Source organism: Oncorhynchus keta, chromosome 14, assembly GCF_023373465.1.
Source record: "Oncorhynchus keta strain PuntledgeMale-10-30-2019 chromosome 14, Oket_V2, whole genome shotgun sequence".
Taxonomy (NCBI): Eukaryota; Metazoa; Chordata; class Actinopteri; order Salmoniformes; family Salmonidae; genus Oncorhynchus; species Oncorhynchus keta.
Genome location: NC_068434.1, coordinates 36039966 through 36064306, shown reverse-complemented (window position 1 = coordinate 36064306; position 24341 = coordinate 36039966). Strand labels below are relative to the sequence as shown.

Here is a 24341-nt window from a genome sequence, read left to right as displayed (position 1 = left end):
CGCCACCTTACACAACAAATTTTGCGTTAGCCGGCGCTACCCAAAACGCAGAAATAAAATATAAAACATTCATTACCTTTGACGAGCTTCTTTCTTGGCACTCCTAGATGTCCCATAAACATTTATTTGGGTCTTTTTTTTCGATTAAATCGGTCCATATATAGCCTAGATATCGATCTATGAAGACTGTGTAATCAAGGAAAAAAACTGAGTTTGATAACGCAACGTCATTTTTAAAAATTAAAAAAGTCGACGATAAACTTTCACAAAACACTTCGAAATACTTTTGTAATGCAACTTTAGGTATTAGTAAACGTTAATAATCTATCAAAATGATCACGGGGCGATGTATATTCTTTAGCTCCACGTCTTGAAATCATGTCCTGATATTTCTCAACCAAAACATCCTGTCGGAGACCGGAAGAAATCGGCTCCCTTGTTTCGGTTTGACCAAGAAACAAATCCGAGACAAATGACAAGACTGTTGACATCGTGTGGAAGCTGTAGGTATTGCAACCTCAGCCCCATTTAATGTGGGTCACATAACAATTGGTTGAAGTGGTGCATGGATATATTTTCCCATTTTCAGTGATCAGATTTTCCTGCACTTTTCGATGAAACGCACGTTCTGTTATAGTCACAGCCGTGATTTAACCAGTTTTAGAAACGTCTGAGTGTTTTCTATCCACACATACTAATCATATGCATATACTATATTCCTGGCATGAATAGCAGGGCGCTGAAATGTTGCGCGATTTTTAACAAAAAGCTGCGAAAATTCGCAGCCTCCCTAAGAGGTTTTAATAGAACGGAGATTAGCTGAACTTTTAAGAGATCAGATTTTATGTTTATAAATACTTTGCTATAATGACACACTTAGCTAGATACCCACCTCGTTCCTTTCTGTTAGCATGTGCACATAGTAAGTACACCATCATGCTTTTGGGATACCGGTCTTTTCAGATACCACAATGACTATTTAGTTGTGGACACTACATTACCGCACTCCCTCTCTTGCTCCTCCTCATCTTTGTAAGTCACCTTGATTTTTCACCTGTGTGTTTTATCAGATCATTTATGAAAATATTTAGCAAACTCCAGTATTTGAAGGTCCCCAGAACACATCATTATTAAATGGAAGAAGTTTGGATCCACCAAGACACTTCCTCAGCCAAACTGAGCAATCAGGAGAGAAGGGCCTTGGTCAGGGAGGTTATCAAGAACCTTATGGTCACTCTAACAGAGCTCCAGAGTTCCTCTGTGGAGATGGGAGAACCTTCCATAAGGACCACCTATCCAGCACTCCACCAATTTATTTTATTTTATTTTACCTTTATTTTACTTTTGTTAAGAACAAATTCTTATTTTCAATGACGGCCTAGGAACAGTGGGTTAACTGCCTGTTCAGGGGCAGAACGACAGATTTTCCTTGTCAGCTCGGGGATTTGAACTTGCAACCTTTCGGTTACTAGTCCAATGCTCTAACCACTAGGCTACCCTGCCGCCCCAATCACAGGAGTCCCAATCACAGGAGTCCTCTTACATTTCTGAACTTTACAGTCCTATGGATCGATCAAGCAACCATTAAAAAAGGTAGGTTCTCTCCCTCAGTTATGCACATAAATAACATGGTCAACAACTAATGCTTGCCAGAGCAAGATGACATCAAATTTAATGAAGGAAAATACAATAAACTTTTATATCTAGTTGGCCGTCAAAATTGCACTGAAACGAAGGGGAATGGTAGCCTCCTCGTCTTTCTGCAGCTTGCCTGCCAAGCACCTAAGCTAACTGGCTAAAGTTAGCTAGCTAGCTACTTCCAGACACAAATGAGAGAACACCTCACTGATGATTTTACTTGCCATAGCAGAGCTGGTTAGGGTGTTTACATGTTATCTAGAGCATTCTTGGCCATAACTTTTTTTGCCTACGTTTATTGAAACCATATTCAGCAGATGTTGCATGTTAGTAAATTAAATCCGGTGTTCTGAAATCGGAGTAGATAGCATATCTCTTGCGTTCGCAAAATCACTCAGGCTAACTGGATAACAGTCGTTCAAGTTCTTGCTAACTAACCAAATGACATCTCTAGCTATAGACACAGAAAAACTATTTTGAGGGGGAAAAGTCAGTCACTCACCTACTCCTCCAATGACAAGATATGACATCATCCTAGCAGCTTCCTAGTTATTTAGCTAACGTTAGGCTCCATGTTTTTAGCTTGCTACATAAATAGATACGCTAGCCTATTAGCCACGTTATGACTGACTTGTGATCATTGCCCTTGCTAGTTTTATTGAATTGACATTTCTAGCCTTAGTTTACTTAGTTTATGTCTAGAATATTGAGTCATTGAAACTGCATCAATCTATTCTGTCAACGTGGAATGTTGAGTCAAATATAATCTATTTTTAAAAGCTCTTATAAAGTTGGCATTGTAGCATTTACTGGTATTTTTGACTGATATTATGATTGCAGATATGAAACAAGCAGACAAAGTAGTTAAAATGTTGTCAGTTCCACTTTCAACTTTAGGTCACAGGTTACTTACTTTGTGTGCTAATGGTGAAATATTTTTTTGCAAGAAAGTAATATTTCTACATTTTGATTGGGAAATGGTTAATGGTTGTTTTTTTGTATTCTTATGATTGGGACATACTGGCTTATTATGTCAGAGTTTATGGACTGCTTATCCTTTAACATTATGCTGTGTGTGACTGCTGTCTTTTCATCGGCCCTATGCAGTGGTGTGGTGTGGCCTGGAGAAGTGGGTGTACAAAAATGTTGCTCAAAAGTTTCCAAATGGCCCGCCCAGCAAAGGAAAGGCACCCTGTGAAAAATCCTGTTTAAAAATAATTTTAAAAGTTTTCCTATTGATTTTCACTCTCAAAAATCACATTTTTTTCACATCAATCTGATTGGGTGGGCCTGTCAGGACCTGGTTTCCCAGTTGGTTGCCCTCAGTCCACCCAGGCCCATCCGTGTCTATGCCCCGAAAGCAAACTGAGCATGATGACAATTGCGCATCACAAATAGCCTATTAACCAACACTTTGGACTAAACTTGTTTAATACCTGGTTTGCATACCCATTGTTGCCTTAGTTAGCATTTACTGGTAGATATAAGTTGAAACGTCTTTCCTACCCTACCGGCTACCTTTGTCATTATTCTGTGAGCTGCTCCATGCCAAAACCAGCTGAGAGCTGCACACTCTTGCTGCCTGCAGATGATATTCTGCTGAAACTAGGATGTGTGCAGCCTTTGTGATTGTGTAGGCTACTCTGTGCATGATTTCCCTATTGTACTACATAATTGATAAGTCGTATACCTCCACTGCACTACTTTGATACGCATCAGTAGGGATCAAGAAGTGAGTATACGCAATGCCCACTGAAAAAAGTGCTTATACGGTTTATTCCTGCATATAGCCTCCACAATACCACTGGCCATTTGTGTTTTACAAAAAGTGCACTCTCCTACATGTGTGCGCTGGTATAGGGCTGTTGCAGTCACTGTGTTACCACCACACAGGCGGTCACGAGTCATGACGGCAGTCAAATTCCTTTAGTCCATGACCTTTAGTCATCATAAGTAGGCTTCTGTTAGCTCTGATGCTGCTGCTGATCATTAGTAGCCTACCAAACGTGCTAACTATGCAATTGTGTGAGAAAACAGAATAATAGGCTCTATTAAAAAGAGGAGGATTTGTTTAGCTTTCTATAGGCTAGGCCTATTATATTTATTTCTCAACTTTCCTAATATTAAGCACATTGCTTCGCTTTACAACAGGAGTATAGCCTACCTGGCTGGCATGAAAATAAACCATGGGGAAAGTGTCCTCCATTCGCTATTTAAGTGCATAGATGACATGTATTTTGTATCGAGACAGGGGTATGATAATGGTCCATTTTAAATCAAAAATAATTTCACACACATATTATTTAGTATATGGAAAGGCATGATTAAATCAAGAATAGTCTGATGGGTGACAATATTAGCCTAGCACCTGTGAATGATATATTATCACTTGTGAATGAAGCCCAGCGTAAGGTAAGAAACGCCTTTTTCCCCCAAATCATAATTAAAAAATTAATAATTACCTTTATTTAACTTGGCAAGTCAGTTAAGAACAAATTCTTATTGTCAATGACGGACTATGAAAAGTGGGTCAACTGCCTTGTTCAGGGGCAGAACGACAGATTTTTACCTTGTCAGCTCGGAATTTGATCTTGCAACCTTTCGGTTACTAGTCCAACGCTCTAACCACTAGGCTACCTGCCGCCCAGGATCACAACTAAAGTGGCCAAATAACTTCTTAAAATTAAGCACATTAATCCGCTTTACAAGAGGTGTAGAGCCGAACTGACATAAATAAGCAGAGTGTGAATTTCAAGTTTGGGGAAGATAATTTTCATCAAAAAAATGCACCTTTATAATAAAAGCATGACATGCATAATCACATTTGCGGGCACTTTTAATAATGGTGTTTTCCCTTTACCAATTATAGTCTACTGCCGTGTGCGCATTGCTGTGCTTATAACTGTGCAGAAATAGCCTAGTTTATCAACATTTTAAGCTAAACATTCTTATCTGTTGCATCAGCCACATTGAGTAAGAACGTTTTTTTAAATTCTAGTGGTTGAATTAATTTGGGATCTCACATTCCACAACTGTCCCAGACTATGTTTGGTATATTTATTTCTCGCACAGAATAGGTCAACGTTTGTACTATGAGTAGATTGACATAGGCTAGTGCTTTTGCTGTTCGTTAGGCCTACTCATCTTGTTGGCTGACAAAAAGTAAATGTGGACAGTTCTTCCAATATCTTCAATATACACTGGGAATTGGATAAGGACGCGCGCAGTTGCGTCCACGATGTGTCTGTCTTCACTTGTAGTCTGTGAGAAAGACCCGATCACATGATGGAGAGCCATGTGAGTGAGAGCTGCTTTAGAGCATGCAACACTCTGGGCCAAGGGCACAACGGCCACTGGCCGCAAAAATCATGGATTGTTTTAGGGTGCATTACTGTGAAATTCAAGGTATTATCAAGTGCTTGTCAAATTGTGAATGAGAGACTGATGACGTGTGTACAGCCTGCACAAAAAAACTAAGCAGAGCTCATGCCTTTCAAGCAACTTTTTTCAAATCATCATTAGAACCACATCATGCAGTCTTACAATGTATTGAAAATCTAAATATATCGCCCAACGTTTGTAGAACTAAAGTTACATTAATAACTCTACCTAGGGTACCTATTTCTCTGTTAATGCTGAACACAGAATAGCCGCATGTGCGCACACTCTCAAATAGTTTGGAGAAAATATTTATATTTTATTCAGCTTTGTTCAATTGTATTCTTCATACTATAAAATAATGCCACGGAATTCTAAACAAATCTTGTCTGCTAAATGAACTAGTTTATCCAACAGCCATATGGCATAGCCAGATCAGCACCTAACATAAAGACAACTTTTTTAAAAGTATTCTATTATGTTCTCCTGAAATAGACTACATTTTCTTCATATCATGTTTCTTTAGACCTGACTAAAATAAATAGTGGATTTATTGTGATGGTGTAGGCTATATTACATGGATTTTTTTATACTTTTAAAAATGTAGATGTTTCAAAGGTCTGGATCAATGGCTTGTAGGCTGTGTGTGGAAGCCAAGAGATGCTTCATGTGTTTATGTGAAATAATGGTGAATTACCGCGAGACCAACAGTTATTTGCTTGACAATCACTGGCTGACGAAATGTTGTTACCGCCACAGCCCTCGTATTACGGTTGCAGTCCTTGCAGAATCACAAACCTGTCACACACTGAATGCCTATAGGTTCGCCACTGCGCAAACATGTCTATAATAGATTTGAAGACTGTTAAGCTACTGAAATAATGATTCAATAATATTTGGCTTGGCTTAGAGTTTTTATGCGCCGACTGAATGGAAGCTGATAATTTGTTTTTTTACTCCGCTGGTCTCGGAAGAAATGACAAGTCCTCACTGTCCGAGACCGAGTACAAATGTTAACGTTAGCTAGCTAAATATTTGGCTATGGGGGCTGGCACTGCGGGCTGGCACTATGGCAGTATGGGGGCTGGCACTGGCAGTATGGGATTAGTATGGGAGTGAATTAAATAGTTTCTTCATCATCTTGCTAGGTAGTCATCTAGCTGTGGCCATCTGGCTAGTATCAAGAAGGGATTTCTACAAAATAGCAACATTAGCGCAGATGGCTTGGAATCAGACTATAAGCAACACACACAGATATGCAAGGCCAAACAACGCTACTGCCACCTTATGGTTTGATTAATTTAACAAGGCTGAGTGGCTGATGACTTCCAAGGTCTTTGCTGTGTGAACACAAAAGAGATTGACTGACATTTCTGACACTGTTCAGAAATGCTAAGTACTGTCGGCAGGCAAACGTTTGACAATCCCACCCGTGTGTCTGAGCTATAAGATATGTAAATAGTCAACGGAGGATAAACGTTTTTTAACAAACCCACTTTGGTCTGTGTGGACCAATTTGGGTAAGTAAGTCTCGAGATGGGACGACAACATTTTGGAAAATAGTTTAATAATATCGGAACCATTCCAGACTGTTGGGACTTACCTGGTTAAATAAATCAAATAAAAATATGATGGTTGAATTTCTTATCTATCATTATGATTACATATTTTGTTTGGGGCTGATGAAAAGGCACAGTTTGTACAAATAGTTGTGCATCCTTACGGAGCAGCTGTGTTTCTCGGAGCATTACTGATATCAAGACAGCTGGAACGTTTGATAGGACCATTTAGGCCTTTCAAATTCCGAGAGAGAATAGCTAGTGTTGCCATTGTTTTTCAGACAGGAATGTTAAATTAATTGTTAGCTTTACAGTTGATAAGCCCATGGGTGTGTAACAAAAAGCAGGACCCACAGGGAAACTCACCCATCGAACATTCCCACCCAGAAACCCCCCCACACGTCTCTGCCCCCAGACTCTCCATCTCTGGCTCCCCCATCCTGCACTATCATTAGTGGCAGCCTTACACATGGAGTCTCTTAAGCTGCATATTTTTTTAGGACTTGAGGTATTAGAAAAATAATCAAGTGAAACAGAACAAGTACAAGTGTTACAGTTCAGTTAGCAGACTTGATGAATTGAGATGTTTTTTTTGTTTTTTTTTTACAGATATCTAAGCCTAAACAGTCAAATAGGATACTGTAGGAACAACTGCCCTAAATCCATTGTCATAGTTTATTATTAGCAATATGGTTTATATGACCTTCTGAGAAGAGACATTCTGACAATTTACCTTGTTAAAATAGAGAGAGAAGAGTTACAAGCCTTGTTAGGCCAGCTTCTATAGTTCTATACAACATTGAAGACAAACCATGGACAGAAGGTTTCTGCTAAGGTGGGACACCAGAAACATGTTACTTGATTCCTACATGACGCAGTCATAATAAGGAGAGAGAGAATGTGGGTGTGTCCCGTACCGTAGGCCGCACCCCCAGGAAGCCAGAGCAGTTCTCAGCTCCACAGTGACACGACGACCTTCTATTCCCCACCAAGTCCAGGTTATAGTTAAACGTCAACTCAGTGCCTGCAGAACACACACAATTTTAGTTAAATGTCAGCTCTGTGTCTGCAGGAGAGATGAGATTGATCAGAGCGATCAATCCACAAAATTACAGAACATGTGCGTGTCGATCTCCTCACCAGCCTCTATGTCACACAGGGTGAAGAGCCCTATCCGTACATCTCCATTGACGGTCCATTTCTGCGTCTCACAGTTGGGGCTGCAACTGTGGTTAATGAAGCGAGACGAGTTCCCTTTGGGCCCCGCGTCTATCACCCGGTCCTGAGGAAAACACACACACACATACACACAATATATGAACACTACTGAAAAGAGAGTGATTCATACACATACTATGGTGCATTCGGAAAGTATTCAGACCCCTTGACTTTCTCCACATTGTTACTTTACAGCCTTATTCTAAAATGTATTAAATAGTTTTCCCCCCTCATCAATCTACACATGATACCCCATAATGACAAAGCAAAAACAGGTTATACATTTTTGCAAAAATAAAAATATATAATTTACATAAGTATTCAGACCCTCTACTCAGGACTTTGTTGAAGCACCTTTGGCAGCGATTACAGTCTTGAGTCTTCTTGGGTATGATGCTACAAGCTTGGCATACTTGTATTTGTGGAGTTTCTCCCATTCTTCTCTGCAGATCCTCTCTTAGGGCTGTTGTACTGTTGGAAGGCAAACCTTTGCCGCAGTCTGAGGTCCTGAGCACACTGGAGGAGGTTTTCATCAAGGATCTCTCTGTACTTTGCTCCACTCATCTTTCCCTCGATCCTGACTAGTCTTCCAGTCCCTTTTGCTGAAAAACATTCCCACAGCATGATGCTGACATCCCCATGCTTCACCGTAGGGATGGTATTGGCCAGGAGATTCCTTTAGGTGCCTTTTTGGTGGAGTGCTGCAGAAAAGAAGATTGACTTTCTGGAAGGTTCTCCCATCTCCACAGAGAAACTCTGGAGCTCTGTCAGAGTGACCATCGGGTTCTTGGTCACCTCACCAACCAAGGTCCTTCTCCCCCGATTGTTCAGTTTAGCCAGGCTGCTAGCTCTAGAAAGAATCTTGGTGGTTCTATTTAAGAATGATGGTGGCCACTGTGTTCTTGGGGACCTTCAATGTAGAAATGTTTTGGTACCCTACCCCAGATCTGTGCCTCAACACAATCTCTTGGAGCAATTCCTTCGACCTCATGGCTTGGTTTTTGCTCTGACATGCACTGTCAACTGTGGGATCTTATAGACAGGTTTGTGCCTTTCCAAATAATGTACAATCAATTTAATTTACCACAGGTGGACTCCAATCAAGTTGTAGAAACATCTCAAAGATGATCAATGGAACAGGATGCACCTGAGCTCAATTTAGAGTCATAGCAAAGGGTTTGAATACTTATGTAAATAAGGTATTTCTGTTTTTATTTTGAATACATTTGCAAATATTTCTAAAAAACAGTTTTCACTTTGTCACTATGGGGTAGTGTGTAGATTGATGAGGAATTGTTTTAATTGAATCCCTTTTAGAATAAGGCTGCAATTTAACAAAGGGGGCTGAATACATTCAGAATGCACTGTGTGTATTACTGGTCATGAGGTGGAGAGGTCAAGTAAAGGAGGCCATTCCAGACTGTTGGGACACAGCCTGTACGTCATTACCTTGGTCAGGGTGAGCATGTAGAAGTCAGTCACACGGTTCTCATGAGCGTGTTTGATTCGCTGCTGGCACTCTTCTGAATCTATCACCTCTCCCACGTACTCTGTCACAAAATCTCCCTGCGGAAGAGACACAGAAATAAGATATATTACTTACAACAAAGCATACCCGTGGTATATATAAAAAAACACATATTATGCAGATGTTATCGCCGGTGCAGCGAAATGCTTATGTTTCGAGCACCAACAAAGCAGAACAGGATGAGAGACTGGATGAAAGACTATGTGTACAGTGTACACATATGAAGTGTGTAAAACAGTATGTGAACATTATTAAAGTGACCAGTGTTGAATGACTATGTACATAGGGCAGCAGTCTCTGAGGTGCAGGGTAGAGTACCGGGTGGTAGCTGGCTACTAACAGTGACTAAGTTCAGGGCAGGGTACTGGACAGAGGCCGGTTAGCGGTGTCTATTTAACAGTCTGATGGCCTGGAGATAGAAGCTGTTTTTCAGTCTTTTTGTCCCAGAAATGATGCACGTGTACCACCTCTGCCTTCTAGATGGTGGCAGGGTGAACAGGCCATGGCTCGGGTGGCTGATGTCCTTGATGATGTTTTTGGCCTTCCTGTGACACCGGGTAGTATCGATGTCCTGGAGGGCAGGGAGTGTGCCCCTGGTGATGTGTTGGACTGACCACAGTGCCCTCTGGAGAGCCCTCCGGTTGCAGATGGTGCAATTGCCATACCAGGGGGTGTTGCAGCATTGAGGACGTCCTGTCAGGCTGTATCACCGCCTGGTATGGCAATTGCACCATCTGCAACCGGAGGGCTCTCCAGAGGGCGCTGTGGTCAGTCCAAGAAATCACCAGGGGCACACTCCCTGCCCTCCAGGACATCGATAGCACCCGGTGTCACAGGAAGGCCAAGAAGATCATCAAGAACATCCTCAATACTGCATCTGTAGAAGTGTGTGAGGGTTTTACGGGCCAAGCCAAATTTCTTCATCCTCCTGAGTTTCAAGAGGCGCCGCTGCGCCGCCTTCACCACACTGTCTGTGTGGATGGACAGTTTCAGGTTGTCAGTGATGTGCATGCCAAGGAACTAGAAGAATTTCACCCTCTCCACTGCGGCCCGTCGATGTGGATGGTGGCATGATCTCGCTTTTGTTTCCTTGAAGTCCACGATTTGGTACTTGGTTTTGTTGACTTTGCAGTAGAGGTTACTTTCCTGGCACCTCTCCGCCAGGGCCTCACCTAATCCCTGTAGGCTGTGTCGTCGTTGTTGGTAATCAGGCCCACCACGGTCGTGTCGTCTGAAAACTTGATGATTTGAGTTCAAAACATGAGCAGTCACGCAGTCATGTGTGAACAGGCAGTACAGGAGGGCTACCGTGTTAAGGATCAGCATGGAGGAGGTGTTGTTGCCTACCTTCACCACCTGGGGTCGGTCCATCAGGAAGTCCAGGACCCAGTTGCACAGGGCGGGGTTCAGACCCAGGGCCCTATGGCGTCGAAGGCTGAGCTGTAGTTGATGAACAGCATTATTACATAGAGATTCCTCTTGTCCAGATGGGATAGTGCAGTGCGATGGCGATTGCATCATCACTGGATCTGGTGTATGCAAATTGTAGTGTGTCTAGGGTGTCAGGAAAGGTGGAGGTGATATGTTCCTTAACTAGCATCTCAAAGCACTTCATGAAGACAGAAGTGAGTGCTACGGGGCGATGGTCATTTAGTTTGGTTACTTTCGCTTTCTTAGGTACAGGAACAATGGCGGATATCTTGAAGCAAGTGGGGACAACTGTCTGTGATACGGAGAGATTGAATATGTCCATAAACACTCCAGCCAGCTGGTCTGCACATGCTCTGAGGACACGGCTTGGGATGCCGTCTGGGCCGGCAGCCCTGCGAGGGTTAGCACGCTTGAATGTCTTCCTCACATCAGCCTCGAAGGACGAGAGCTCACAGTCCTCTTGAGCGGCGGTTATTAACAATAATCTCTGATCTATACACAACACAGTCTCGCTTCCATTTTGGTCTCCAGCCCTCACCCTGTTCCTATATGAAAGGTCTGGATAGGTACAAACAATATGAAAGGCTAGGTGGAGCCTTCACAGTGTTGCTAATATCAGTTAACACCTAAAGATTAGGGGCTAAGGAAAGAAATAGAGCTGGGCCCCATACTACGTCCACCCCAGCGCCCCTCACTTACCTTCCTGAGGGCCTGGTTGGTCTTGAGGCCCCAGCCACAACCCTCTGTTTTGATGACCTCCGTCTCGGAGTACAGACGTTTAGAGAAGCATTGGTTCTCACAGCTATCACCTGTCGGACACACCTAGGACAGGAGAACAGGGCCGATTTAACCTCCGCGCACGCACGCACACACACACGCACACACACACACACACACCAACCTGCGGGTGACACTCGTACTGCAGCATGCGGTTGAGACACTGGGAGTCCAGGCTGCAGGGGTGTTCGTCCGTGGGTTTACAGTTGCATCGTGGGATTTCAGACAGGTCGGCTATGTGCACCTGCACCTTCCCCACCGGCTTGTTGGACTGAAAGAGCCATGACAACAATGTGTCAGCGAGGACACACCAAGACTCAGACTAACATACAAGGTCCCATATGAGATCTGAAGGTCTCATTCAGCTAAAAGAGACAATTCTCAGTTTGCTTGGCAAAGCAAGACTTTGTATTTATCATGGATTCCCAGTAGCTGCTGCCAATGTAGCAGCTACTCTTCCTGGAGTCCAGCTAAATTAAGGCAGTTATATACAATTCTAAAAACACAATGCACTTCACAACAGACCTCAGGTCATTACTCCACAACACAAAATACATGTATACGTGTGTGTATAGTGCGTATGTTATCATGTGTGTGTATATGCGTGTGTCCCTTCCTGTGTGTGCACGCGTGTGTCTCTTCACAGTCCCAGAAGATTTGTAGGGAAGGTATTGCAGGGTAGGGCTGTATACAGTATGACTGGATGCATTACCTTGATGAACTTGTAAGGCGGTGGTTTGCGTGAGTTGCGTTCCTGCTCTAGGGCCTCCCTGCTCTCCTTCTGTGCCTTGAGCTCCTGGAACCTACGAGCAGCCTCCTCCAGAGCTGACACACAAACACAGAAGGGATGAAATGACCTTCTGCCTGTCTCACAAATACTCAGGGATCAGGCACTAGCATATCCCTCAAGAACCAACAGAGCCCAGAGCACAGAATAGAGCCCAAGGTGGCCTCACCTTTCTTGAACGTCTTGTTGATGTTGATTTGGCCCGTGACAGGGGTCTTGTCGTTCTCCACGTAGGGAAACACACGGCCCTGGTTGATCCAGTAGTAGTCATGGGAACCAAAGAAGAAGACTGGGAAGGCTCCGATGTCATGGCGGAGCGTCTGGATGTTGGGGGGCACCAGGCGAGGGTTACAGATCTCCGCTGGCCACCACCTGATGGGGACAGACAGGAGACGTGAGGAAAGAAAGAGCGCTGATCAGTCCATAAGATACAGCTAAAGCCAAACCTAAAGCCAAACCTCTGATTCTAAAACAAGTTTCTGAAATACATGAACCCTTCGTAGTGTACAGTAACGTGCCACTCTCATCCCGTTTCTGCATCCGGCAACAATAATGTTGTTTCCACATATTCCTGAGTTGTGTTGTTCCTCGTCTGTAGCTTCACATTAAATATGCTCTCAGTAATATAAAGGTTAAACACCATTGGTGTTTATCCATTCAATTAATGGGAGAATATTTAGAGTGTGCAACTACCATTATCATTTTACATATGTTTACTATACCATTAGCCAGCACCTATCCAACAGCTTTTGGGTGTGCATCAACTCACCGGTAGTTTCCCAGTTTGACCCAGACGATCTGTTTGTAGTGGGGTTTCCTTCCTGATCTGCACTCCCTGCAGGACCACGCCCCCTCTGGCATCGCCATCTCCAAACACTCTGGGTGGAACGACGCCGGGCACAACGCACAGCACAGCAGCTTCTCTCCTGCACGGGGATGGGTGTGTGTGTGTATATAGAGAAAAGAGCAGCACAGGGTTAGAGAACATACTTCCACACCTGGACAAAAGGGGCCACCACACTCTAAACCTTATCCTTAGGCATGCCAGTCATTCAACCCCTTCACTATACACTGTGAGTAATGCTATGCCCAAGCAGAGAGGAAGAAGCGAAGCAAGAGGGTTTACTGTATGGAGGCCAATGAGTGTCAAATTTGATCAACAAAATATATAATTGCTCATTTTCTACATGAGGCTTATTTGATCAAGTTTCGTAATGGTTAGGTCGCTAGGAATGCACTGATATAAGTGGACACGTGGCATTTCGGCAAAAAAACAACAAAAAAAGACTATTGGAGTTGTGGCTTTTCTTCACTCGCGTATCTGCCCTCATCAGCTAGAATGGTCCCACCTGATCTCACCTCCTCCTGACTGCCTTCCATCTTTGAGGACATGTCTTTCCATTGTTAGAGCGGTCACTCGACCATCTTGTCAATATAACAGAAATTATTTGGGCCAAGTAAGTAATATTGTCTTCCAGGGAGTTGGAAGAGCCATTGTGACATTGCTTACACTCATAAGATCCTTTCATATGTATGGTATATGTCTAAGGATAGATATTTATTTTGAACTGGACCATCAAATGGGCCTGAAGTTTCCCTTTTCCAAACGATTCACAAAGGTGGAATAACTTGTAACTCCCACAGCATAATAACTTTTGCTTTATCTATTGAAACCTATGCTGTTGTGGAAACCATTTTGATAAAAGAGAGTAGTCTTCATATTACTGCTGTCCTCTGCTTTTTCCTTAGCAGTCAGTCAACAATGGTGTAATGGAATGTCTGACAGGCAGGTTTAGAGTACCAGGCCCCTTGTACAATCACCACACATGCAATAGCACCGATGATAATACAAATCAGCAAATAAATATTAAGTTAAAAAAAAAAAGAAAAAGAAAAAAAAGAATTACCAAAATATAAGAGGAACGGCACAAAGCTGACATGCACTCCTTCTTGTAAAGGGGGTGGTGCCACTTCTCTGCAACACTATACATACCCCAGACAGTCTTCATGGAATCTCACTTAAACATGTGTTTGTGGAAGTGTTTTAAATGTCAAATGAATAACATCATTGATGAGTAATAATTCCCATTGCATGTCAACTAGAAGGATGAGTGTCAGCATCTTATTCAAACATTGACAGTTTTGACTTATTGATCAAATTGATAATCTTGTGAGCAATATTATACCGGTCATGAACAATAACCTATTTGAAGAACAATAACCTATTTGAATGAACTGCATTTCAACGCAGAATCAATATTTCTAGGAACAATTAACTCCTTAACACAGCAAGTCAGGACCGCCACAAACATCCGATCGCGGTAAAGGCTGATCGCGGTAAAGGCTGATCGCAGTACAGTGAGAGCAGCAGAGAAGCGAGGAACAATTATTTTCATTCAAAAACAGAAGTGAGCAGTTAGAAAAAGTAAGTCTTCGTTTTTCAGTTTACGGACAAGCTCAAAGTGCTGAAGCAGAGAAGCTGTGTTCCTCCAGCAGCAACAAGACCCCCCCATACAGACAGGGCGTAAAATAACCCCGTGAGACAGGTCATCGCTCTTTTCATCCCTCTTTCACAATTCTGATGACGAAACCAAATGTTGTGTTATGTTACAGTGTGCTGAGGTCCGCTTATACAAATCCCCTTTTGTGTTTGTATTGGAGAGGAGAGTCACATTCCACAGCTTCAGAGATGAGCTTTGCTCACTTTTAATGCCGTTAACACTTTTGTCGTGTGGTTCCCGGCTGAACCGGTGCATGTTAGGGTCCCTGAAAGTTTATTTTAAGCCCTGCTGTAGCGTTAATGGCAGCAGATTGTATGTTGACACGCTAGAGGCAGAACAAAGCAATAAGGAGGAACATCAAATCAACTGTGGGGAGTATAGACACATTCAAACACATACACACGCACCAGTGGGAAAAAGGGAGAGAGAGTAAAACAGTTCTGTTACCTTTCCCAATATTCTTTTTGGTAGCTGACGAAGAAGAGGGAATCATAGGTAATTTCAACTCAGCACGATTTGACTCAGTCAGAAGGTAGTGGGACTTATAGGCATATGAACTTAATATGGTGTCAGTAAGGTCCTGCACTAACAGTCCTACACAAGACACACAGGAAGAGACTGGGTGAGCCGTAATCAGACTACAGTACCCATGATTCCACAGGAGAAAAAGAACACATACACTGTTAGAACACATAAACGAGAGAGAAACAGAGGAGTAAAAGTAAACTAAAGAGTCGTCCAACAGAACACTCCGATTATAAGAATTAACTGCTTTTAGTAACCATGGAGACCAAAATATTTCTACACATACGATGTACTCTGCAATCAAATCAGTTAGAAAAGTCTAATCATCCAAAACAGGTGTATTTCTTGTAAGAGGAGTGCTCTGTAAAAGCACAGATCAGTACATCTAAAGTGTCTTCAGAAACCCTCAACCTTTTCCACATTTGTTGTATTACAGCCTGAAATTAAAATGGATGAAGTTGAAATTGTGTGTCACTGGCTTAGACACAATACCCCATAATATCAAAGTAGAATAATGTTTTCAGAAATGTTTACAAAAATGTCTTAAGTCATTAAGTATTCAACCCCTTTGTTATTGCGAGCCTAAATAAGTTCAGGAGTAAACATTTTCTCAACAAGTCACAGAATAAGTTGCATCAACTCACTCTGTGTGCAATAATAGTGTTTAACTTTTTTAATGACTACTTGATCTCTGTACCCGACACATACAATTATCTGTAAGGATCCTCAGTCAAGCAATTCATTTCAAACACAGATTCAACCACAAAGAACAGGGACGTTTTTCAGTGCTTCTCAAAGAAGGGCACCTATTGGTAGATAAAATAAATCTGACATTGAATATCCCTTTGAGCATGATGAAGTTATTAATTACACTTTGCATGGTGTTTCAAAATATACCCCGGCACTACAAAGACACAGCTGTCCTTCCTAACTCAGTTGTCGGAGAGGAAGGAAACCACTCAGGGATTTCACCATGAGGATCAACAAATTAGTAGTTACTCCACAATACTAACTTAAATGACAGAGGGAAAATAAGGAAGCCTGTAAAGAAAACAAATATTCCAAAACCTGCATCCTGTTTGCACTTACATAAAACTGAAGAAAAAAAAATAAACAACGAAATAAACTTCTCCTGAATACAAAGCGTTATGTTTGGGGAAAATCCAACACAACACATCACGGAGTACCACTCAATATTTTCAAGCGTGATGGTGGCTGCATCATGATATGGGTCTGCTTGTCATTGGCAAGGACTACAGAGTTTTTTAGGATAAAAATACATGGAATAAAGCTAAGCACAGGCAACATCCGAGAGGAAAACCTAGTTTAGTCTACTTTCCAACAGACACTGGGAAACAAATTCATCTTTCAACAGGACAATAACCTAAAACACAAGGCCAAATATACTCTGGAGTTTCTTACCAAGATGACATTGAATGTTCCTGAGTGGCCTAGTTAGTTTTGACTTAAATCTACTTGAAAATCTATGGCAATACTTGAAAATGGCTGTCTAGCAATGATCAACAACCAACTTGACAAAGCTTGAAGGGGTGTGAATACTTATGTAAATGAGATATTTCTGTATTTAATTTTCAGTACATTTGCAAACATGTCTGAAAACATGTTTTTACTTTGTCATTATGGGGTATTGTGTGTCGATGGGTTGGGATTTTTAAAAATTGTTAATCCATTTTAAATTCAGGCTGTAACACAACGTGGAATAAGTCAAGGGGTATGAATACTTTCTAAAGGCACTGCCACATCAGGTACAACAGAGACAACAGTAATGGTCAAATGTCACAGATACATTTACAAACAGGAGAATGCATCGTAACTATCATGCAGGTGGAATGAATCTCCATCTCAACTAGACAAAGTTAGACATCCAGTTCTTTGCATAGCCACGTTCACGCTACACTTAGCCCAGGGCTAACAGCCACCTTTCCCTGGGATAGGAGACTGTGGTTTTGAGGACTACTGAGGAGCACTGAGTTGAGAAAGATCAGCCAGCACCAGTAGTCTCCTCAGCTAAGCCTCCACACAAATCAATTACCACTAGGGGGATAAACAAAGTTTGAATGATTAGAGAAGACTGGATTAGAGGGGTTCAGATTCAGAGAGCGAGAGAGAGGGGGGTGGGGGGATCTGGCTAACCCTTACACCTGAGCAGAAGGAGTTGGAGCTAGGGCTCTATTCACTCAAACACTGTGTCCAGATGTCTCAGGGGCAGGACAAATCCACACCCCTCTCTACTGCTTCTCCTTCTGTCCTCCAGTCAAACATTTTGAAGCCACGGGGCTGAAGCTCCCCTTCGGGAGACAGTGGCTCAGGCACCCTGGTCAAAAGTAGTGCACTATATAGGGAATAGGGTGCTATTTGGGACACAGAAGGTGAGTGAGTCAGGGTGGGTCCCTACAGGAGGTCTAAGGTGGGAGATAGAGCTTACCTCGGGCACAGAGGAAACACCAGTTCACATTGACGGGTGAGGAGAGGAGGCCGTTCCTCTTGGCAATGCCATGGCTGCTGCAGATCATGATGTGGTGGGTGAGGACCATGCTACCCGCTGCCACGCAGCTGTCCCCTGTATGGTACGCAACAGGGCAGCGCAGACAACGCATCATACGCCCTGGGGATGGGGAGAGGAAGGAGAGATGTGTTAGACAAAGAGAGACTAACACCTGCAGTATGTGAGGGACCACGTCAAAAGCCTGAAGTGGCTTCTGTTCCTCTCCTCAACTCCTCTCCTTCATTTGGACCGGTGTTCTGACTCCCTACCTTGGGTGGCTTGGTGCAGGTCTCTCTCCAGACAGCAGGTGGCGCAGGTATGCTGGGGGCAGCGGAACCCCCCGCCCGTACCACTCCCCACGGTGCCAGGGAGTTTACGCACGCAGTCGTCATGGTAATACCTCCCGCAGCCAACCACTGAGCAGCGCAACACCTCCCCTCCCCCTGCCTTACAGCTGAAACACAAGTGAGAGCCTAGAGAGCACGAGAGAGAGAGGGCAGAGCGAGAGAGAGAGAGAGAGAGGGCAGAGCGAGAGAGAGAGAGAGAGGGCAGAGCGAGAGAGAGAGAGGGCAGAGCGAGAGAGCCAGAGGGGGCAGAGCGAGAAAGCGGGAGGGGGCAGAGCGAGAAAGCGGGAGGGGGCAGAGCGAGAAAGCGGGAGGGGGCAGAGCGAGAACGTGGGAGGGGGCAGAGCGAGAAAGCGGGAGGTGGCAGACAGAGAGAGAGTGTGTGTGCGTACAGAGGGGTGAGAAAAAGGCAAATGCCAGTCTACTCTTCATTCCTCCATCAGAGAAATCTCTCATGTCTGCCGGGTTGAAATCACACAGAAAGATTTGTCTGTAGGGTAATTTACATAATCAGGGCTTAAGCCGTCTTCTCTGTTCACACCCATAGCTTCATCAGAATTCACAAAGTTGAAGGACGTGCCCTGGAATAACTTAAATAATCCTTTCAACCATTTCAGCCAACATGATACTGTAAAGATAAAAGGAGCAATCAAAGAGAACTTGTCTAATGGTAGTGTAGGTCTAGTAATGATTAGGATGTAAATGCATCGTGTATGTGTTGCGACATCATGCCATGTCTCACCGTTTCTACATTCCAGACAGGTAAACTTGCCCTCAGGTACGGAGGCGAGACCCAGGCACTCCAGATGGAACAGCCGACAGCAGTCTCCCTCACACGACACCAGACCCTCTCCATACACCTCACAGATCTAGACATAGAGGAAGATATAGAAACACGCAACCCTCTCCATACATACACCTTACAGTTCTATACAGAGGAAGAGTGGAGTATAACATACCCTGAACAAAAATATGAATGCAATATGTAAAGTGTTGGAGAATTCATCATGTTAATTTCTCTACCATAAGCCGCCTCCAACTTTGTTTCAGAGAATTTGGCGGTATGTCCAACTGGCCTCAAAACCGCAGACTACATGTAACCATGCCCGTCCAGGACCTCCACATCCGGCTTCTTCACCTGCGGGATCGTCTGAGACCAGCCACCCAGACAGCTGATGAAACTGTGGGTTTGCACAACTGAAGGATTTCTGCACAAACTGTCAGAAACCGTCTCAGGGAAGCTCATCTGCATGCTTGTCATCCTCAACAGGGTCTTGACCTGACTGCAGTTCGGCGTCGTAACCGGTTTCAGTGGGCAAATTCTCACCTTCGATGGCCACTGGCACGCTGGAGAAATGTGCTCTTCACAAATGAATCCAGGTTTGAACTGTATCGGGCAGATGGCAGACAGCGTGTATGGCGTTGTGTGGGAAAGTGGTTTGCTGATGTCAACGTTGTGAACAGAGTGTCCCATGGTTATGGTATGGGCAGGCACAAGCTACAGACAACACACACAACTGCATCTTATCGGTGGCAATTTGAATGCAGAGATACCTTAATGAGATCATGAGGCCCATTGTCGTGCCTTTCATCCGCTGTCATCACCATGTTTCAGTATGATAATGCACGGCCCCATGTCGCAAGGATCTGTGCACAATTCCAGGAAGCTGAAAATGTCCCAGTTCTTCCACAGGCCAGAATCAACAGCCTGATCAACTCCATCAGAACTAGATGAGTTGCGCTGCATGAAGCAAATGCTGGTCACACCAGATACTGACCGGTTTTCTGATACACTTCCCCATCATTTTATTTTTAAAGGCATCTGTGACCAACAGATGCATATCTGTATTCCTAGTCATGTGAAATCCATAGATTACATTAGGGCCTAATGTATTTATTTCAAATGACTGATTTCCTTATATGAACTGTAACTCAGTAAAATCTTTGAAATTGTTGCATGTTGCATTTCAATATTAGTTCAGTGTATATTTCTTCGGCTTTCTTCTAAAATGATCACAGAGAGCAGAGAGAGGGGAAGAGAGAAAATGAGGTGACAAGACAGAAGAGGAGAAAGGATGAGGGGATAGGAGAGGCGGCCTGCAGTGATGTACCTGGCAGACAGTGTCTATCTTGGCTGTGCTGCTTCCTTGTCTGGAAAGACTGGAGTCCACTGACTGGCTGTCTGACTCGTCGGCATCTGCAGCCGCTGGACTGTCCAAACTCTTCCCAAACAGACTCTACACAAGAGAGAGCATGAGTGGGTGGGCTTTGTGTGTGTGTGTGTGTGTACACCTTGCGGTCATTTAGCCTTCTAAAGTCAGGGTCTGAGGTGTGTTTGTGTTTACCTGCGGGTCGTTCAGGCCTCTAGAGTCAGAGTCGGATGTGTCTCTGTACTGAGAGGAGGCCATCTCTACGTCTGTGGAGGCTCTGCTGCGTTTCTTCAGAGGCTTACAGGCATCTGAGATCTCACTGGCTCCTACACACCACACCACAGGTTAACACACACCTCCACACTGCTTCCCTTTTTATGACCCAACACGTTAAACAAAGCTAACATGCTTAGAGCAGGATGGGAAAGAGAGAGTCATAGGACAGAGCTGGAGTCGCTACCTTTCTGTGAGCCTGTTCTCAGAGTGGTCTCAGGAGCCATCTCACCCTGCAGGGAGAGAGAGGAAGCGAGAGATGGATGTTTCAGATCGCTCCGTTAAATTGTGATCCTCCTCTAGAGAAGTGAGTGACAGAACCACCAGTTTGGTTAACATTACAGAGGGGAACAGTAAGTGGTATTAGCAGGTTGGTACCTGTTCCTTTTTGGTCTTCTTTTTGGGGACGGGCTCACAGCCTTTCTCTGACTCTGATCTGCTCCTCACTGACCTGCGCTGCTGCTTACGCTCTTGAGAACCTACCGGAAGGAGATACCTGGTTAAACACCTCTGCTCTGTGGGGAACACATACCCACCAACAGAATATTCACCAGAAGACCCAGAAAACGTGCATACACACGTACATACCTGGCGGGGTGCTGTGCTGAGACCCAGGACAGGAGGTGTGCTGTGCTGCTTCCTGGTCACTTCTCTCCTCCCTGTCCTCTTTCTCCTCTCCCTCATCCCTCTTCTCCTCTTCGTCTGGACTGGGTTCTGGTTTAACTCCACAGCCCTGCTGGAGACAAAAAATCCACTTAGAAACAATGTTTCAATTCAGTTCAGAGCAACAACAATATTCACCACCATTGTCAACTAGGGCGTCTAGACCAATAGAGAGCACCCACCTCTGGTGAGCAGTATCCCAGGTCAGCCTGTCGGCCTTCTCCCTCCTCCCTCTCCGCCTCTCTCTCCGTCTCTCGCCGTGGTGAGGGCAGGGCTTTCCTCTGCAGAAGAGGCCACACTTGGTCACACTTGGTGATCTCCACATTTAGTTTCTTCATGGTAATGGAAAGAGGCAGCAACTTCCTGGCAGCGGCTGTCTTCCAGGCCCGTACAGGGGCAGGGGACTCCTGGGTTCCCCCTGCCTTAGACAGGGCCTCCCGAGCTGGGGGGCTGGGCTGGCCAGGGTCCCGGCTCTGGTCTTTCTCTGAGGTCTGGGGGTCGGCTGGGTCGTCTGCATTAGGAACACTACACTGCCTACGAGGCTGTCTTCTGGACGGCTCCGCCCGGTCCGGTGATGTCACTGCTACTTCTTCTTTCTTACTTGTTGCGATAGAAGAACGTTGGGTGCGACCGGCCGCCCTGGTGGGGGTCTTCTTGATGGGGGGAGGAGCATTGGGGTCGGGGTCGACGTAGATGAAGGTGTAGTTGTCGATACGTTCCTGCTGAGTCATCAGGAAGGCATCCTCCGCATGGCCGACGCCCACCTCCCACTGAGCACGCTCTCTCTGGGGGAAGGGCTTCATCAGCTGACACAAACGCACACATTTTATTAACATTTGGAAGACACTCTTATCAAGTCAGCGCACTCAATTAAGTTTAGTAGGCCCTTTCTTCGATATAGCCGAAAACAGCTAAACATAATCACTACACCAGCTTAATCCCATACATACCCATTACATGACCTACAATCCCAATCCCATGTACACAACTACATAAATCTCATGTTTGGAGAAAAGTCATGGTGTGAGCTTTGAAACAGGGCAGCCCTTCGCCCATTAAACCGGTGCAAAGAGTGTGAGGAGGGTATACTGTCAGGCCAGGCAGTGCTGTGTCTCTACCTTGTGTCTCTCTGCGGTGTTGGTAGTCTTGCGTAGTGTCTCAGCCTGCAGCTCATCAAACTGGTGCTCTCCCTGGTACATGACCACCCTCTTCTCATGGACCCAGGCCCGCTCTGCCACGCTGCCAAAGAACTGCACATGGTACTCCCTGTGACCTGGAGGGCCAGGAAGAACACAGACCGACGGCGGTTAGAGGCTTTTAAACAGTTATCTTTACAGGTTCTTGACAACTGGAAGAAGACATGAGTCTAATTATTTTTTACCCCGGGTGTTGATGCGTGTGTGGACGTTCATCTGGGGGTCACAGGAGACCATGCACGGCCACCAGGGGTAGGTGCCCACCTTGGCCCACACCAGGTCCCCCACCTCGTGGTCCTTACAGCAGCCTGTACCGGTTATCACTGTAGGGTACTGCTTCTGGACCTACAGTACAGGGGGAGATAAAACACACTCAGTTAGTGACAGGAGTCATGCCCAACCCCCAAGACACTTTCTGTAGATCTAAAAGAAATAGATGGGTGTAAGCAATAATACATATTTTTTATGAATTTTTATCTTATTAACACTTTGTTCTAGCTAGCTATTTTTGTAGGTAGCTATCAAGTAAACACGATGATATAGATGTGTTTGATCAGATGTCTGAAGTCTGAAACTGTTGAAACAGTTACTCTTTTAGTACTGAACAGTGACTCAATTTAACCTTAACCGACAGACTAGCAGCAAACCAACACATACCTTAGGTGTCTCGGGCTCTTCTTTGATGGGGGTCTTCTGTGGCTTCTCTGTCTGCCCCACAGGCAGCTCCTGTGGTTGGGTCTGGGCCGGGGTGTGAGTCTGGAGCTGTAGCTGGGTCTGGATGTCCCTGGCCTGCCCTACAGTGCCCTCTTGTAGCTGCTCCTGGTCCTGCCCTTCTTCTTGCTCCCTGACGGTCTTTTTCCTCTTCTCCTTCTTCCTCTCGTGTCTGCGGTGGCTCTGGGAGGCCTCGCTGGCCTGGGACTCCTGCAGCAGATCTCCACACAACGCAGACTCAAACAGCTCCCTCCCGTTCTGGTACGTCTTTATGATCTTTAGCTTGATCTCTGGAGAGCTGGTTTTCTTCAGGACCCCGATGGAGGAAGCAGAGGGGGTGTGAGAAGGGTGAGTGCTGTCCAGCAGGGACAGGGGAGGGCTGGTGGAGGGCAGGAGTAACGGGGGAGGAGGGAGCACATGGGACATGCAGTGAGGTGGTGGGTTGAGGTGGTGTTGGGAGGGCAGGGGTGGAGGGCTGTGTGGGTGAAGTTGAGGGTGGTAGTGATGAGAATGGTGGTGGTGAGGGTGATGGAGGTGGGGGTGGTGTGAAGGTGGAGGAGATATAGGGGAGGGGGATCTCTCCTGGAGGACAGGGGCCCTCAGGACCGTTCCCTCCCCAGGCATGAGGCAGTGTTCGCCATAGCCCCGGATGGCCCCGTAGCCATTGGCCGAGCCGTTGGGGAACTGGGGGTACATGGAGAACTTGGCCTGGGGCTCGTACAGGCCCAGCCCAGGGGGGTAACCATTGGAGACCGGTGGCATGTCTTCGGAGGCAGAGGGCGGGTAGGAGAACTCTGCCTCCAGGGCAGCGTCATAGGAGGGGGCTCCGTCCTCGCCCGCATCGCTGCCGGTGTCGTAGGCGCCCTCCTGTCGGATGTTGGCTGAGTCAATGAGCTGAGGGGGTTGCTGAATTGTATTTCCCATGATCCCTTGCATGAAAGAGAAGGAGAAATCCATTGTTGTGCTCCTGCATCCTTAACTGTCCTTTTCTCTGGCTGGACCTGGAGGATGATCAAGATATAGGACAGGGGTTGATATGATGTTAAGGGGAAATGGAGATGATGATGACTGAAAGACAACATAATCAGATCTACAACTGTGCATCTCTCTTTTTTGATAAGGTAAGAACATTTAATCAATCATTACAGTCAGAGAA

The 24341-nt window shown here is 44.9% G+C and overlaps 1 protein-coding gene across 5 annotated transcripts in view; it reads right to left on the bottom strand.

Moving 5' to 3' along the window:
* The window catches only part of LOC118393330 (histone-lysine N-methyltransferase NSD3), a 42752-nt gene that overhangs the window by 10930 nt on the left and 7481 nt on the right, over positions 1-24341 (bottom strand). For 2 of the 5 annotated variants that reach the window (XM_035785910.2, XM_052461678.1), the window contains exons 2-22: positions 23132-24186; positions 22660-22819; positions 22397-22551; positions 21461-22084; positions 21204-21351; positions 20994-21094; positions 20803-20848; positions 20538-20668; positions 20304-20429; positions 18935-19061; positions 18118-18321; positions 17789-17968; positions 15265-15411; positions 13086-13242; positions 12486-12688; positions 12242-12354; positions 11654-11800; positions 11452-11574; positions 9243-9359; positions 7716-7857; positions 7493-7599 (exon numbers count right to left, since the gene is read on the bottom strand). In XM_035785910.2, coding sequence (XP_035641803.2) covers positions 7493-7599; positions 7716-7857; positions 9243-9359; positions 11452-11574; positions 11654-11800; positions 12242-12354; positions 12486-12688; positions 13086-13242; positions 15265-15411; positions 17789-17968; positions 18118-18321; positions 18935-19061; positions 20304-20429; positions 20538-20668; positions 20803-20848; positions 20994-21094; positions 21204-21351; positions 21461-22084; positions 22397-22551; positions 22660-22819; positions 23132-24142 — 4269 coding nt within the window. In that variant the 5' untranslated portion in view covers positions 24143-24186. The remainder of the gene's footprint in view (positions 1-7492; positions 7600-7715; positions 7858-9242; positions 9360-11451; positions 11575-11653; positions 11801-12241; positions 12355-12485; positions 12689-13085; positions 13243-15264; positions 15412-17788; positions 17969-18117; positions 18322-18934; positions 19062-20303; positions 20430-20537; positions 20669-20802; positions 20849-20993; positions 21095-21203; positions 21352-21460; positions 22085-22396; positions 22552-22659; positions 22820-23131; positions 24187-24341) is intronic. The other 3 variants (XM_035785912.2, XM_035785911.2, XM_035785914.2) reach the window with 3 other exon arrangements.